This window comes from Mus pahari, chromosome 7 (assembly GCF_900095145.1).
Source record: "Mus pahari chromosome 7, PAHARI_EIJ_v1.1, whole genome shotgun sequence".
In the NCBI taxonomy this organism is placed as follows: domain Eukaryota; kingdom Metazoa; phylum Chordata; class Mammalia; order Rodentia; family Muridae; genus Mus; species Mus pahari.
In genome coordinates this window covers 42,697,467-42,711,632 of record NC_034596.1, presented here as the reverse complement: position 1 = coordinate 42,711,632, position 14,166 = coordinate 42,697,467, and the positions used below count along the sequence as shown (strand labels likewise).

General features: G+C 39.7%; 1 protein-coding gene across 2 annotated transcripts in view; it reads left to right on the top strand.

Annotated features, from left to right (window-relative positions):
* The window catches only part of Stxbp6 (syntaxin binding protein 6), a 217,440-nt gene that overhangs the window by 44,250 nt on the left and 159,024 nt on the right, over nt 1-14,166 (top strand). For both annotated transcript variants that reach the window (XM_029540665.1, XM_021202384.2), the window contains exon 2: nt 10,733-10,921. In XM_029540665.1, coding sequence (XP_029396525.1) covers nt 10,768-10,921 — 154 coding nt within the window. In that variant the 5' untranslated portion in view covers nt 10,733-10,767. The remainder of the gene's footprint in view (nt 1-10,732; nt 10,922-14,166) is intronic.

The following is a 14,166-nucleotide window of genomic DNA, read 5'->3' as shown; positions in this document are numbered from 1 at the left end:
CCAGGCGAACACCCCTCCTGGGCAGGAGAGGCGCAGGACGATCGGGTCCAGCTGCGGGTCCCCTCTCCAGTCCGCCGAGGTAATGGTTTCTTATCTCAGCTTCTCTCTGCCATTAATCAGTATTTTAGATTCTGTTTGTTTGTTTAAATTCAGTTCTAATCTACTTTTCTGAAACTGTATATTTTAACTGCTCTGCCTACTGTTTACTTTGGTGTGAATCCACAGCCTCAGTGACTAATGAGTCGGCCAGTTACTGGAGGACTAGCAGGATTCAAACATGGACGGCAGACAAGGATGTTCACGTCAGTAGGATCCAGGAGACTGGAAGTGGTGACTTATCTATTTAAGATTGTAGGGACAGTGAAGGATCCAAGTCTTGGGCAACAAAATTCTCTTAAAGTGCAAGAGAAATTGAAAAGTGTGTTTTACTTAAAAATATTTATTTTATCACATGAACTAACCAAGACACTGTATTCATTTGGCCCAGTGCCTCTTCAGTGAGCTTCTTCATAAGTGGAGATAAGTTATTTATGGGTTTGCTTGGTACTAGAAATAAACCTAGTAACTCATACTATTATTATAATGGTTTTTAAACATATTTTTTCCACCCGACCCCCTCAAATGATCTTTAGTACCAAACAGACATTTAAGAATGACTGACATCATGTTTGACACTTGACTTTTTCCCATGATACTTCTTTTCTCTTGTGCTTTCTGTGGAGTCTGTTCCAAAACTTACCTATAGTCACTGCATTCTCCTTGAGGCTGGGGTCTGCCTCTCAGAGCACACCAACTGTGCAAACAGATCACAGGTAGAGGCACTGACAGGAAATGTCCTACTAGGTCTCTCACCCAGAGCCAACAGCTTCCCAAGGCATTCCATCCGGCTTTCAACAGAAGTGGAGCTGCCTGCACAATTCTTGTAAATGTACCTGATTAACTTCTTTAATTACATTTTAAGGATCTACTTAATAGAGCAAGTATCTCCAGACCACAGGTCTCTGAAGGATTAAGCTGTACCTGCCTCCTTTCCCAGGGAACAACAAATTCTCTTTGTTAATTTAATCTTGTTGCTTGTCTCTTTTTCCTGGTCTTTCTCCTTGAATATGTCTAGTTTGTCTATGATCTCTAAACTTTACAAAGAATCCAGACTATAGTAATTCCTCAGAAAATGTTGAGTGAAGATAGATAGATAATAGATAGATAGATAGATAGATAGATAGATAGATAGATAATAGATAGTTATCTTGTACCCCAGATGAATTTGCTACCTCAGCTTAAAAAGGAGTACTATATTCTAGGAACAAAAACATTCATTAAGACTCAGTAGATCTTTGCTAGAAGATCTAGGCTCCCCATTATTTGATTTTACAACCCGATGGTTAATGGCGAAGGGCAATAACTCTGTTTTTTATTCCTTTGCCCAGCCAGCTTCTTCTCAGGTACTGTGTTAATTTTTTTTTTTTTTTTTTGGCTACACTGTTACTTTCTTCAGACAAAGCAGAAGAGGGCATCAGATCTCATTACAGATGGTTGTAAGCCATCATGTAGTTCATGGGAATTGAACTCTGGACCTCTGGAAGAGCAGTCAGTACTCTTAACCACTGAGCCATCTGTGTTAACCACTGATGTACATCTTAACCACTGAGCCCTGGTACTGTGTTAATTTATGGGCTTGTTAGTTATCCCTATGATTGTCAAGTTCCGAGAAGATGCTGTGTCTGCAGAGATGGATTGATTAGAATCTCAGTAGCATGGAGAAGCTAGCCACCTTATTTTGGGCTAGCTTTAGTCCCAGCCATTCCTTGCTCACCTCTGTGTCAGAAATAACATCCTATGACTAATAGATAAAAACCATTGGAATCTATTGACTTAGCAGACACACTGGCTTTCACCAACCCAAAGCTATGAATATTGTCAGATAGCATAAAGAGCCTATAGAAAGGCTTTTCCCATCTTGCTGTAACTGTCTCTCTGAAGAACCCAACAAAAAGTATTTTAAACTTGCCTTGCTTTAAGGCTTGGTTTTGTCAAACTATAAAATGGAAATTGCTTCCACATTGGAACATGAAGTTAGAGGTAACTTAAATCTGTGTTCCTGGGTTCTGGTCATTCAGAATGCTCCAAAATAAACTATCTCTTATTCCCTTTAGGATGAGAGCCATGTGTTTAGTCTTGACATTCTTCGTATCCACTAGAATGCAAGCTCTCTGGAACAGAAAAGACTTTGTTGCTTATTCTCTTCAGAATCTCCAGTTTCTAGAAAGGGCTACCATATTGAATTTTGATCTGCATGTGCATTTTTCTCTTCCTTCCCTTTCTCTTCTTCTACCTCCTCCTCCTCTTTCTCTTCTTCCTCCTCCTCTTCTAAATATCCCAACCATTCTGTGTCTTCCCAGGTCACAACATTATTCACGGTACAGTAGACTTCAGCTGCATCTTGTCTTTATTTTCTCTTTAGGTTGGCAATTTATATACCTAGGCAAGCAGTAGAGGGAGGGCAGGATGGCTGAGGCAGGACCTGTTGTTTCCATTTTTCTGTCTGGGAGAGATGAGGATATGTCTTCTCCTTTAGCACAGATTTGGAAGATGAAGCAGGGTGTCATTTGGCAACTGCTTTTACCAGATACATTGTGTGCGGCATGTGTTGCCAAATGCTAGAAGATATTCTGATATGCTTGGCTTTGTCAGTCAAGGGCAAGGCACCTCAGGTGGGAGCTGATTTCCATGCAGTGCTTCAGGGAGTCTAGTGATGTGGGTACACTGTCCTCTTTCAAAGCCATAGACACAGGCGTAGATCAATGGCCTATACTGGCTTAGATTGATGATGACAAATGTAGACTTCTATTCACTCTCCATCTACTCTCAAATTCGGGTAGGAGAAAAGTAACCATTATGCCTTGACCCCAGCTTCTTGATCACATAGACACAATGTCCCTCTAATTTGTCAATGTTTGCCATTATTAAATTTCTACTAGTGTTGAGTTCATTTTAGATAGTATTCCATTGACAGAGTTCCCTGCCCCCCTCATCTCTATCAAATTGTTATGGCTAGTTAGGTCAGAAGTTAGTTATTTTCTGGACCATGTTGATTGAAAGGGATTGACATTGAATGACAGAATGGCTGATTGTATAGGGCAGGGTGGGCATTTGCATGTGAGCCTCGAGTCTGACCTGGATTTATAGGTTATTCTGTAACAATCTGAGACATGAACTATTCATCTCTACCCACCTATGTATGACAACTACATAGAAATTTCACAGTCTTTAGACGCTGGATCCTAACCTCAGTATTCCAGCTCATTGCTTCTGGGGGAGTCTTTAGTGAACCTGTAAAAGACTCTGTAGTTACCCAGCAGGACCTCGTGCAGCTGCCTGCAGAAATCAGGGTAAGCCTGCCTTTTCTGAAAGGATTTTAATAGAGCACTGATTACAGATTGCAGGCACCTGGTGCTGTTTCTGTATTGTGGCTGAAGGGTACCGTTTCAAAGACAAGCATTGGGCTTGACGGATTCCTATTTCCTGTTTCATTGCTTGCCAGGAATAGGTACCAAGGAGCCCATACAACAACTGAACTTGTTCTTGAGTGTGGAGACTACCAATACCAAAGTGGTAATTTGCAGAGTGATAATGTCCATATGAATTGCCCTGAATGTCTTCACCTGACAGTGGCTCAGAGCTCCAAGGTTGTAGAAGGGTTTCTGCTAACTGGAGTCAGCATGGAAATCTAAGGGTTGGGACTAGGCCAACGTTATTCTGTGCTTCTTGGACTCCCCAGACTGTTCCATTTGGACCTATTCCACTTTTGGCCTCAACAGCCAATGGGGGGAAAATAAACACAAACTGTGAGAATTCAAGAGGAGAAAAAAGTGTTGGCCTGATATCAAGGTTTAGAAATCTATGTGTTTGGGGTGATGGAGGCTAGGACTTCATTTTGTGCCAGTGCTCAAGAAAAAGACTGAGTCTGAGAAGTGTCCCTACTGTGAGGAATTGTGCTTTCTTTTTGTCTTTTCTCTACTCTGCCAGCATACGCCTGTTCTCTTCATCTATAATCATGGGACTACTGTAATATTTTATATCCTCGTATCACGATTCTCTAAGTTTTGTTGGAAAGATCATTGCAGTGAAGCAGAGACCAGTGTCTAGTCTAACGTTTGACTTGCTTTCTCTTTGGATGTATGACTTTGGACCTCAGCTTCTGATTTAGAACGGAATGAGATAGACAGTCACCAGGATGCTGCTGCTGGTAAAATATGAAGCATACAAATGTTCAAAGTATGGCTGAGAATCTACGACTTAATTCTCGCTGGGCAGGAAACAACAAAAAAAAAAATCAACAAAGTGGTTGTGGATGGTGAAAGTCTTTCTGAGATCCGTCTCAGTAAAGCAAAATGTATGTATGGAATACCCCTGTGGAGGTGCTTTTGAAGCTTGGGGCATTGCTACTGGTAAGCTACAGTTGCTTGAGGCACCAAAGAAGAAAACAGATGTTATAGAATATGTGAGGGATGACAACCAAGAGGGTCAAAGTTGTGACTTTGAAATGGTAGAGTTGGGCAGTACCACAAAAGAGTGGAAAACAGAGTGCCCCTTGAGAGCCAGCAGAAACCTTTGAAAGAAGTGTCTTTCAACTGCCTCAAGGCAACCATCCAAGCTCTTCTCAGGGAACTGACTCCTGGTTGGAGACAAAAGGAGGGTGGCAGATAGCTTTGCTATGAGGCTCCCTGGGCACTGGCTTCTCTGTTGCCACTCTAGTTGGAAGCAAGAACTTGGGAGAGCAGGACCTAAAAATGAGAGGGCCAACTTTATTCAGAGCATCAGACAATTTATGATTGGAGGGTTAAGAAGAGTCACCTGTGTAAAGTAAATAGTCATAAGGACAAGCTGCACATGGCAAAAATGTTTTTCCATAGAGACAAATGAATATAACAACAGCTGAAGTAAACGCACTCCTATCCACTATGCCTAGGAGGAGCACCAAAACACATTCTAAGGAATAGTCTGTGCTTTGAAGAAATAGGTCACAAGACTCTTGCCTTGTTTGCTTGGAATTTTTTTCACAAGGATTCAGAATTCTCACCCATTCTTGGATTGTTCTGACAGTCCTCTTTCTGGAGATGGGCATCTATTGCCATCTTGCCCAGTGTACCAAGTCCCCAGATTAACTTGTGGAAAGAAAATAGGTTATGTTAATGACACCATGTGATGGTCTTTGCGAATAAAGCTGCAAAGCTGCATGCTGTACACATACAGGACAAATTTATAGCATCCGGGGATGACCGTAGCACAGTTTGTTATTTTTCTTGTTGCTGGGCAAGGGAAACAACAAGTAAGTAACAAGAGAGTAAACTGATCCGAGGGAAATGAAGAAATACTGAAGTTCGATTTTGTTTACTTAGAATACATTTCTGCCCCCCTCCCTTTCCTTTCTTCAATATAAGATGGTACCAAGGTGCATATATTCTTCTGGAATTGTGTTTCCTAGGTTCTGATCCCTGTTTGCTATTGGGAAGCTCTGGAATCTACAATAGTTTACTTAACCACCTACTTTCCTCATCTGTAAGACAGTTTCTTTTTCCCATGTGTAAATATATCTATAAGGCTTTTGGAATACAAAGGTCACATTTGTGCCTCTCATGTTAGACTTTGAGGCAGTGTCATGGGAAGGTGCTTGTGGGAACTGAAACATTTCTATGGGCATTCTTATTGAACTACACAGGGGCAAAACCATGAAGCTGACCTCTGGAGTTAATTCCAATTGAGCCTGGAATTAAATACTTGGCCAGTGGATGAGATCAAAAGTGTTAATGGACCTAACTTTAAGTTTCTCTTATGAAATGGAGGTATTGAAAGCTGGAGAACCTGGCCTTTCGAACCACTATGTTAGGTGTGCATAAAATTGGCCCATGAAGTATCATTGTTTATGTGAGGCCCTCTGTCACGGAAGATTTCAGGACAGAAGTTATCGTTGATGTCATAGCAACTACATCAAGCTTTCTGCAGACCTTGACCAAACATAATTTGGGGGCATTCTCCAAATCAGATATTCACATAGGGAGTACTGATTTAAAACTGATAGTAGAATTAAAGACTATTTAGAAGACCTTTTATAATAATTTAAAAGTAGTTGAAAACATACTAGTTTCATCTATATTTTAAGTATTTAGAGATCTCATATTCTTAAAAACTGAAAGTTCACTCTACAGGTTTAGCTTTTTAGTGTTATAATTCAGCTGTATTAAAATTGAATTTGCTTAGTTAAGAAAACTTAAAATTTATCTAAGATTCAGTATGGCTTGCTAAAGATCCTTCTCTCCTTAAGAGAGAGAGTGTGTGTGTTTAATGTATACTTCTAGCACTTTTTCCTTTTCATATTTTTTAACATGAATAAAGAGCAGTAATTCAGCTAGAATGCTAAATATAGCAAATAATTAAGATGTTTGTCTGTGCATAGAAACCACCTTGTGTGGTTTTGTCTGTATTTAAACACGATAGGAGTTGGCTTGGGCCACTTCCAGGGCTTCCTCCTGTAGGTGATGGTTTCAAATTTAAGATATTATTATTATTATTATTATTATTATTATTATTATTATATTTTGGTTTTACATACTGTTTTGCTGTTCTGTTTGTTAATGTTGAGGTGTGGAAAATTAGAAATACAAGGACAATGTAAGTAAACTCGTAAACCAGGTCTGGTAGCACAGAATTGGTTTTGAATATCAAACCTATACAAAGGATAGCCTTAGCAAACAAACAGGGAAAGAGGCCACTGAAGTAGAATGGGCCACAGGCACAAACAAAATCCTGTGTACATAATGTCTCCTACACAGGAGAGTCTGAGTCCTTGTTCATTTTCTCCCCATTTCATGTGTATGTGGTGTGCAGGTATACTATGTAGCATGTGTGGTATGTGTGGATGCATGTGAACATGGGTGGGTTGGCAGATAGGGATTTATCTTGCACCTTCTTTGATGAGTCAGGAACTCTCAGCTCATTGATATGGCTAGTCTCATAATCCAGCTTGCTCCGGGAATCCCCTGTCTCAGCCTTCTGAGGCTGGAATTCTAAGGGGGCTGACACCCTTACTCTTGACAGTTCCAAGGGTCTGAATTCCTGTCCTATATGCATGGCCCTGATTTTAAAAATGTTGTAATATTCCACTGGGTAGACGGGCTCCAGCTCTTCTGTTTTTAAGCAATGAAAATTGATGATTGTTACGGTATTCATGTGTTGCTTCTGAAATGAACCTCGGGTAAGCATGTATCTTATCTATATTACATTATATACATTTCTCTAATAGACAAGCTTCTGGTTCAAAGGGTTTTCCCACTTAAATACTATGTTCATGAGAAAAAATTTTAACACGTTCCCATAATCTGTAGCCCAAAAGGCATTGGATAAAATTGGAATAATTTACCGTTATAAAAAAAGACATATCTAATGATTCTTATTTGCAGTCTTGAGAGGATACATTCAGCAGCTCTCCTGACCTACATTTGGGACTGAATGTGAAAGTGCTTTGTAAATTCATGAAGGGCTGCAGGCCCTTAGGGATTCCTTACTAGTGCTGTGCAGAGCACCGGCCATGGGCTACTGCTCAGGAAACAGTTTTTACGAATTTGCTTAATAAGTGAGTCATTACATACAGAGGCCATCATACACACTAAAAACAATGATTCCAAACCCCCTTCGTGAAGCAGAATAAGCTAAAGATAGGCACAGGTGAACAAGTCTTAGACCTTGACCCTTGAGCCCCTGGATCCCTGCGATCAAGGCCCAGAGATGACAGATATAAAGTCTGGTTGGAACCTCCCCTCTGTGTCCTACCAAATACTTTCCTGACAGGTGAGAGAAAGCTTTTTTTTTTTTTTTTTTAATTTTTTATTTATTTTTTATTTTTTTAAAATCTTTTCATATTTTACTTTTTAAAAATTCTTATATCTTTATTTTTTTCTCCTTATAGAAGTGCGTGGCTCCTTTAAGAGTGCTGCTTGAATACTTTATGTATCTGATGAACTTAGTCTTACATTTGTAAGCCTCGTGAGGCCTCAAGTATGGATTCTTGATATTCAGTGCCAGTGCCATGCCCCTACCCCCCAAACCCCACCCCAAGCCAAGATTCTTCTAGGCTTGTTGATACCATTGAGCTTGTAGTGGCTGTACTTTAAAACTTGGAATGTTATCACATTCATCTGTCTTACCCAGTTTCTTTCAGTTCCTACCAGGGAGAAATACCAATTGAAAGTATTTGTTGAGTTACATGGAAGAATTTGCTAACAGATGTAATGTGTTCATGCAACCTGTTCTTTATCCACGTGCATATGTTCCCTCTCCCAAAATATTCTGTTTTCTAACAATTGCTAACTTTCTGGTCATGGTTGTAGTTTTGGATAAGGTAATGGCTTTTTTTTTTTTTTTTTTTTTTTTTTTTTTTGTTATTCGAGACAGGGTTTCTCTGTATAGCCCTGGCTGTCCTGGAACTCACTTTGTAGGCCAGGCTGGCCTCGAACTCAGAAATCCGCCTGCCTCTGCCTCCCAAGTGCTGGGATTAAAAGCGTGCGCCACCATGCCCAGCTGGTAATGGCTTTTTAAACCTGGTGGCCAGGCATGTCAACCTGAGAATAAGTTAGAGAGTTGTTTAAAATACTGCTTATATTAGTGAATTCAGATGTGCAACTGGATTTAAGACAGCAACACAGTACCCAATTTATGCTATGAAGTTCTCCTCTGTACATTAACATTCCCAGTATGACACTGAAAACACACACCTTCAAGTCCATTAGAAAGCTCCGGAAAGGGAAAAAAAAAAAAAGAATAAAGGAAAAAAATTGACACTTGACCCTAGAATGAAAATGATCATCTTCCCATCGTGATTTTCAAGGGAGAACGGCCCTTGACACCTCTATCTTGTGCATGTATCTTTATAGAAGAGACTGTGTATTTGTGTGTATCTATACATGAAACAAAAAGTGAGACTTTGCTAAGTAAAGTTGAATATAATTCTTCCAGATATCTTCTGCTATGCCTGGGTACATTTATTCGATTTTTACAGTTCAAAGGATATCTCATTATTCATATCATAATAGGAGTTAATAAGAATCTGCCACGTTTAAGATTAGTGAAGCATATCCAGGCATTGGAATGCATGATCTGAACATATTAACCTATTCAACAATCAGAACTGATTGTGCTCACTGAACCACCTCACTGGCCTACCGGTGAAACTTGTGATGTGGTCTGTAACCAACCCTTGTAGGACTGAAACTGGATATTAATTTGTTATGGAATTTCTAATTACCAAACACAAGGTAGCACATAGTGGGGACTTCTCTATCAGCCGGTCAGTTTTGGGGCAGTTTGACCAAATCTTTGAGCTACTGAGATGGCATATACTGGGCTGCCAGTCTGTATGCAGGACCTCAGAGTACTCTAAACAACCTGTGAGAGAAAGACAGCGGCATTGCCTGCACTTTCAGTTCTGGCTGGGACATGTGATGTTCATATGTGTACAGGTATGCATGCATGCACATATGTGTGTGAAAGTGTGTAGTCCAGAGATCAACCTTGGATGCCTTTTCTCAGTCATTGTACTCCTGTTTTATTTTTCAGCTCCATTGATTGGCCTGGCACTCACTGAGTAGAACAGTAGAATAAGCTGGCAGGCCAGGGAGCTTGAGTTATCCACTGTCTCATCCTCAGAGCACTGGGTTGACAAATGCATGCCACCACAGCTAGCCTCCCCTTCTGGCAATGGAACTGGGGTTCTTGTGCTTTCGTGAGCTTTCTCCCTGAGCCTAATTGTGAATTTTTCAGTTTCCTGAATGAATATTGGTTAGCGATGAATCACAGGTTATGTGTGACTACAGTGGTGGACTGTAGTAGATTTGCCTAATACTCTTGAGCTGGACTTATTTTTAGCTTGATCTTGAACACGAAAAACAAACAGAACTTAGATCATCTTGGAAATATATCTTTGGGAAACCAAATACATTGTCAGAGCTGTGACTGCGTTAGTGGTGTGTATTGTGGTGGAAACAGACTGCTTCATTTCTTTCATTGTTGGTCACCCGCTACCTGTTAACCATGGTGGCATCAAGTCGGAACTGCTGGGTGGCACTTCCAATAAGTTGGCACTGGTCAGACATGGATTTAAAATTCCATGTCCCCCTGGAGCTGAAGGGGACCGGGGAAGATTGGGCAAGTGTCCAGATGGTGAAAAGTCTCTGCCAGGGAACACTGGACAATAGTGCACCACAGGAGACCAATAACCAAGAGCTCCTTAGCTGATGAATGGAGCTGAGCAGTGTTAAAATGAATGGTCTTCCTTTTCTTAAATGGCTATGATGCAGAAGATGACATAGTCATTTCCACCATGAACGCAGTGAGGAAAGTGTATTTACCTTGAAGTTTAAGGAGATTTGGTAGAGGCACAGCTGAGGTAGACAGTAGCAACCCCCCTAGAGCCCCTTGTTTGCTGTTCATGTCACCTTGTGTTGGACATTTCAGGTAGTAGAAACACACTCCCCCTCCTCCATTTTTTTTTTTTTTTTTTTTTTTTTTTTTGCATCTCTGTAAACAGTGCAACATGAAGAGCTTGCTATGAACGATTCTGGAACTGAGAGAGATTAACCTGCAAACTGAACAGCACCGCACCTGCAATGCAAACTGAATTGTAAACACTGGCTGCTCATTCCATAAGCTCAGTTCCAACTTTCCTTTTCTTTTTCTTCAGAACATTCCCTGCGTGCCCTCCTGGGTGGCTCTACAATGAGTGCCAAGTCTGCCATCAGCAAGGAAATTTTCGCACCTCTTGATGAAAGAATGCTGGGAGCTGTCCAAGTCAAGAGAAGGACAAAGAAAAAGATTCCTTTCTTGGCAACTGGGGGTCAAGGCGAATACTTAACTTATATCTGCCTATCAGGTAATGACATTTGTTTTAAGATGGTTTATTCTAAGACATCCAGAAGGTCATGTTCATTTGGTACTGACGCCCCTTCCACTCTTTTCCCATCTTTGTTCTCACCCCCTCATTCTCCTCTACTTGTGCCTTCTTCTCTGTTGATGAGATGCTGAAGTTGAGTTTTCCAGTCCCTGAAGAGTTTCTGCGGAGTCTGGCAGGCCTCGCCTTATTTGTTCTTTCCTTCAGAGGGAGTGTCCGTCCGTCGGGAGTTTTGTTCTAGAACTCTTCTTGGTATTTGGATAATGGTCACTACTAGCAGACTGGGCTTCACTTTTTAAAAATGTTGCTTTCATTTTTTATTTTTTTTTTGCAAGACTGTTGCCAACAGTTAGGAATAGTTTTTCTTGAGACTATTACTGGTGCTTTCTGGAATAGGACAAAGAAGATTCCGTTCACAAATCATTGCTTTGCCTGACAGCCACCGTCTTGTGAAGAATAACCATCTGTTTTGTAAGCTTGGAATTTTGTTGGATTATTATTATTTTTTCTTTCTGTTTGTAGTTAGAGACATCTTTGGGATTTACTGTGGATACAAACCAAATTTTTTTTTTTTGAGATAAAATCCAGATAAATTTTCCATCACCTTCTGGGTGATACTAAGCTAAGCACTAAGGGCATTTGTAATATTTTTCATGTGATATTTCTCATAATAGGAATGGATAAACTAAACGTACCACAATTCATCTTTTACAGAATCTTTTTGAGTTGTGGTTTGAGAATAAAACTTTAATTTTAAAACATGTTTTTAGCTTTTCAACAAAATCAAGGATTAGTCAGAATTAATTTCAAGCTATCAGTGACTTCATGGGAGAGATTTGAATTTATGGGACTCTCTTAGGTTGGAATGAAATGAGAGCATAGCACTTTGGTAGGCATGCCTTAATAATTGTTAGAAGGGAACTTTTATTGACTTAGAGGGTGAGGGAGTCAACCTGGAAAACTACTCTTTGCTTCCTAAATTTGGATTCGGTTGACCAACTTTGGGTATGGTTAGAAGATGCTTGTGTTTCTTTAGCTAAGCACTGATTAAAGAAGGACTAAATTAAAAAACAGTGACTACGTTTCTTTCTCTCTTTCTTTCTCTCTCCCCCCCAATAGTTGCTCTTTTTATTTTATGTTTGTGTGGGGGGATTTCCTACATGTGTGTCTATATGACATGTATGTGTAATCGTGGTGGTGAGGAGGGTGAAGCAGATCTTTTGGAACTTGTGTTACTGATGTGTCTGAACCACCAAGTGTGTACTGGAGGTGAATACAGGCCTTGTGGGAGAATAAACAGCGCCTTTAATCACAGACCCAAGTTCTCCAGCTCAAAGAAGCCTTTCTCGGTACTAGCCCAGAATTTTGTTGATAAGAGTAATGTCTTAATTTTCATGTTTCAAAATTCAGACCCCAGAGGTTTTTGTTTTGTTTTGTTTTGTTTTGTTTTGTTTTGTTTTGTTGCTAACAATGTACCAAGTATGTGCCAATAATCTTGTTTTGTGTTTTCCTGAGCACAGACATATGATATGCTAACCTTTTTTAAAGCTGGATTCTCTTCACTGCTCTAAGATTTCCTACAGAAACATAACTGAATGAAAAGTGCATGGTCCAGAAGGCAGTTGAAGTTTGCCTGGTATCTACCTGTAAGCGAAGGACAATTTTCTTTGGCCTTTTAATGGATATTATTATCTGCCTGTTTCTGATCATAAAGTATCTGAGAGTACCACAGTTTCCTCTAAAGGAGGCATAACCTTCTTCTTCCATAGAGTTAGAAATAATGACTTGGGACCTTCCATAGAGTTAGAGATAATGACCTGGGACCTTCCATAGAGTTAGAGATAATGACCTGCTGCATTCCTGTTAATTACCAAGGCTTTTGGGTTGGAAATGACAAGAGTTTCTTTGTTTAGTTTTTTGTTTGTTTGTTTGTTTGTTTGGTTTGGTTTGGCATACTAATGGAGGAAAATATGTTATTATGGAAGTTTTCATCCTTATCATTTTTTTTTCTCATTGTGAGAGGGTACATAAAGTAGATTCGACAGATTAATAGACAATAGAATGAAAACCAGGGTAGAAAGAACCAGGTAGCTTTAACACACACACACACACACACACACACACACACACACACACACACACACACACACATTTGTTGCATTCTGCTTTTTACTTATAGACAAAGTAACAGCGTCCTCCATTTTTTGATTCTGTACAGCTTGGCGGCTTATCAGTCCTGATAAACTAATGATTTAACTAACAAGTTAATCAATATTTTTTTTTATCTTTGGCCAAGTGTCCTAGGTGCTGAGTGTATACTTATAAGAAAACAAATATACAAGTTAGATGGGTTACTGTGGACTTTAATTGCTTTAAAAGAACATCCACATAATTATAAACTATGAAGAAGGCCTAAAGAAAAATACAAATATGCAGGTCTGGAAGAATTAGTCCTGTTTGGAAGAAAGGGCTTCCAGAGTCTTGAAGTGGGAAGTGGGAAGGGCATTCAGGGAGAGGAGGGGTAGCCTTATTAGCAATGCAAATAGCCTCTGGGTTTTCCATTTCCTCTAGACTATTAGGGACCACTTCTTTGTAGCTGACTACAAGTGGGAGGATTTGAAGGGAAAGCAAGGATGACAAGCCTCTTTCTGCTCTTAGTGTAAATCGCCTGTGCTTTCAGGGAGCTTAGTAGACAAAAACCAACTCTTTATTTATAGCAGGCAACTTTTGTATTCATTAAGGCAAGGTCTGCAATATTTTTTTAAAACTATCCTTTAAACACTATGAAGCATTAAGATGAAGGGGAAAAAAAGAAGCTTGTAAAATATGCATGTAGGCATTGGTATATTTATATAGTATCTTAACTAGTGTTCATGTGATTTTTCTTCCCTCAGTGTCATACATAATTTATAATGTGAGACCCAGAGGTCTGTGACTATAAAACTATTTTCAGAGAGGTTATATATTGTAAGGAAGTCTTTTCAATATATACCAAGGTGGAGGAAATAAGAGGATCTATCTTGGGCTTTTAGTTGTTATTTTGGAAGAAAAAAGGTAGTCATTCCAGTTTATTCACATTGAGATTGAATTCGACAGTTTTTCACTGGACACTCAAATCCTCAAATCAACAACTTCTTCTTCTTCTTCTTCTTCTTCTTCTTCTTCTTCTTCTTCTTCTTCTTCTTCTTCTTCTTCTTCTTCTTCTTCTTCTTCTTCCTCCTCCTCCT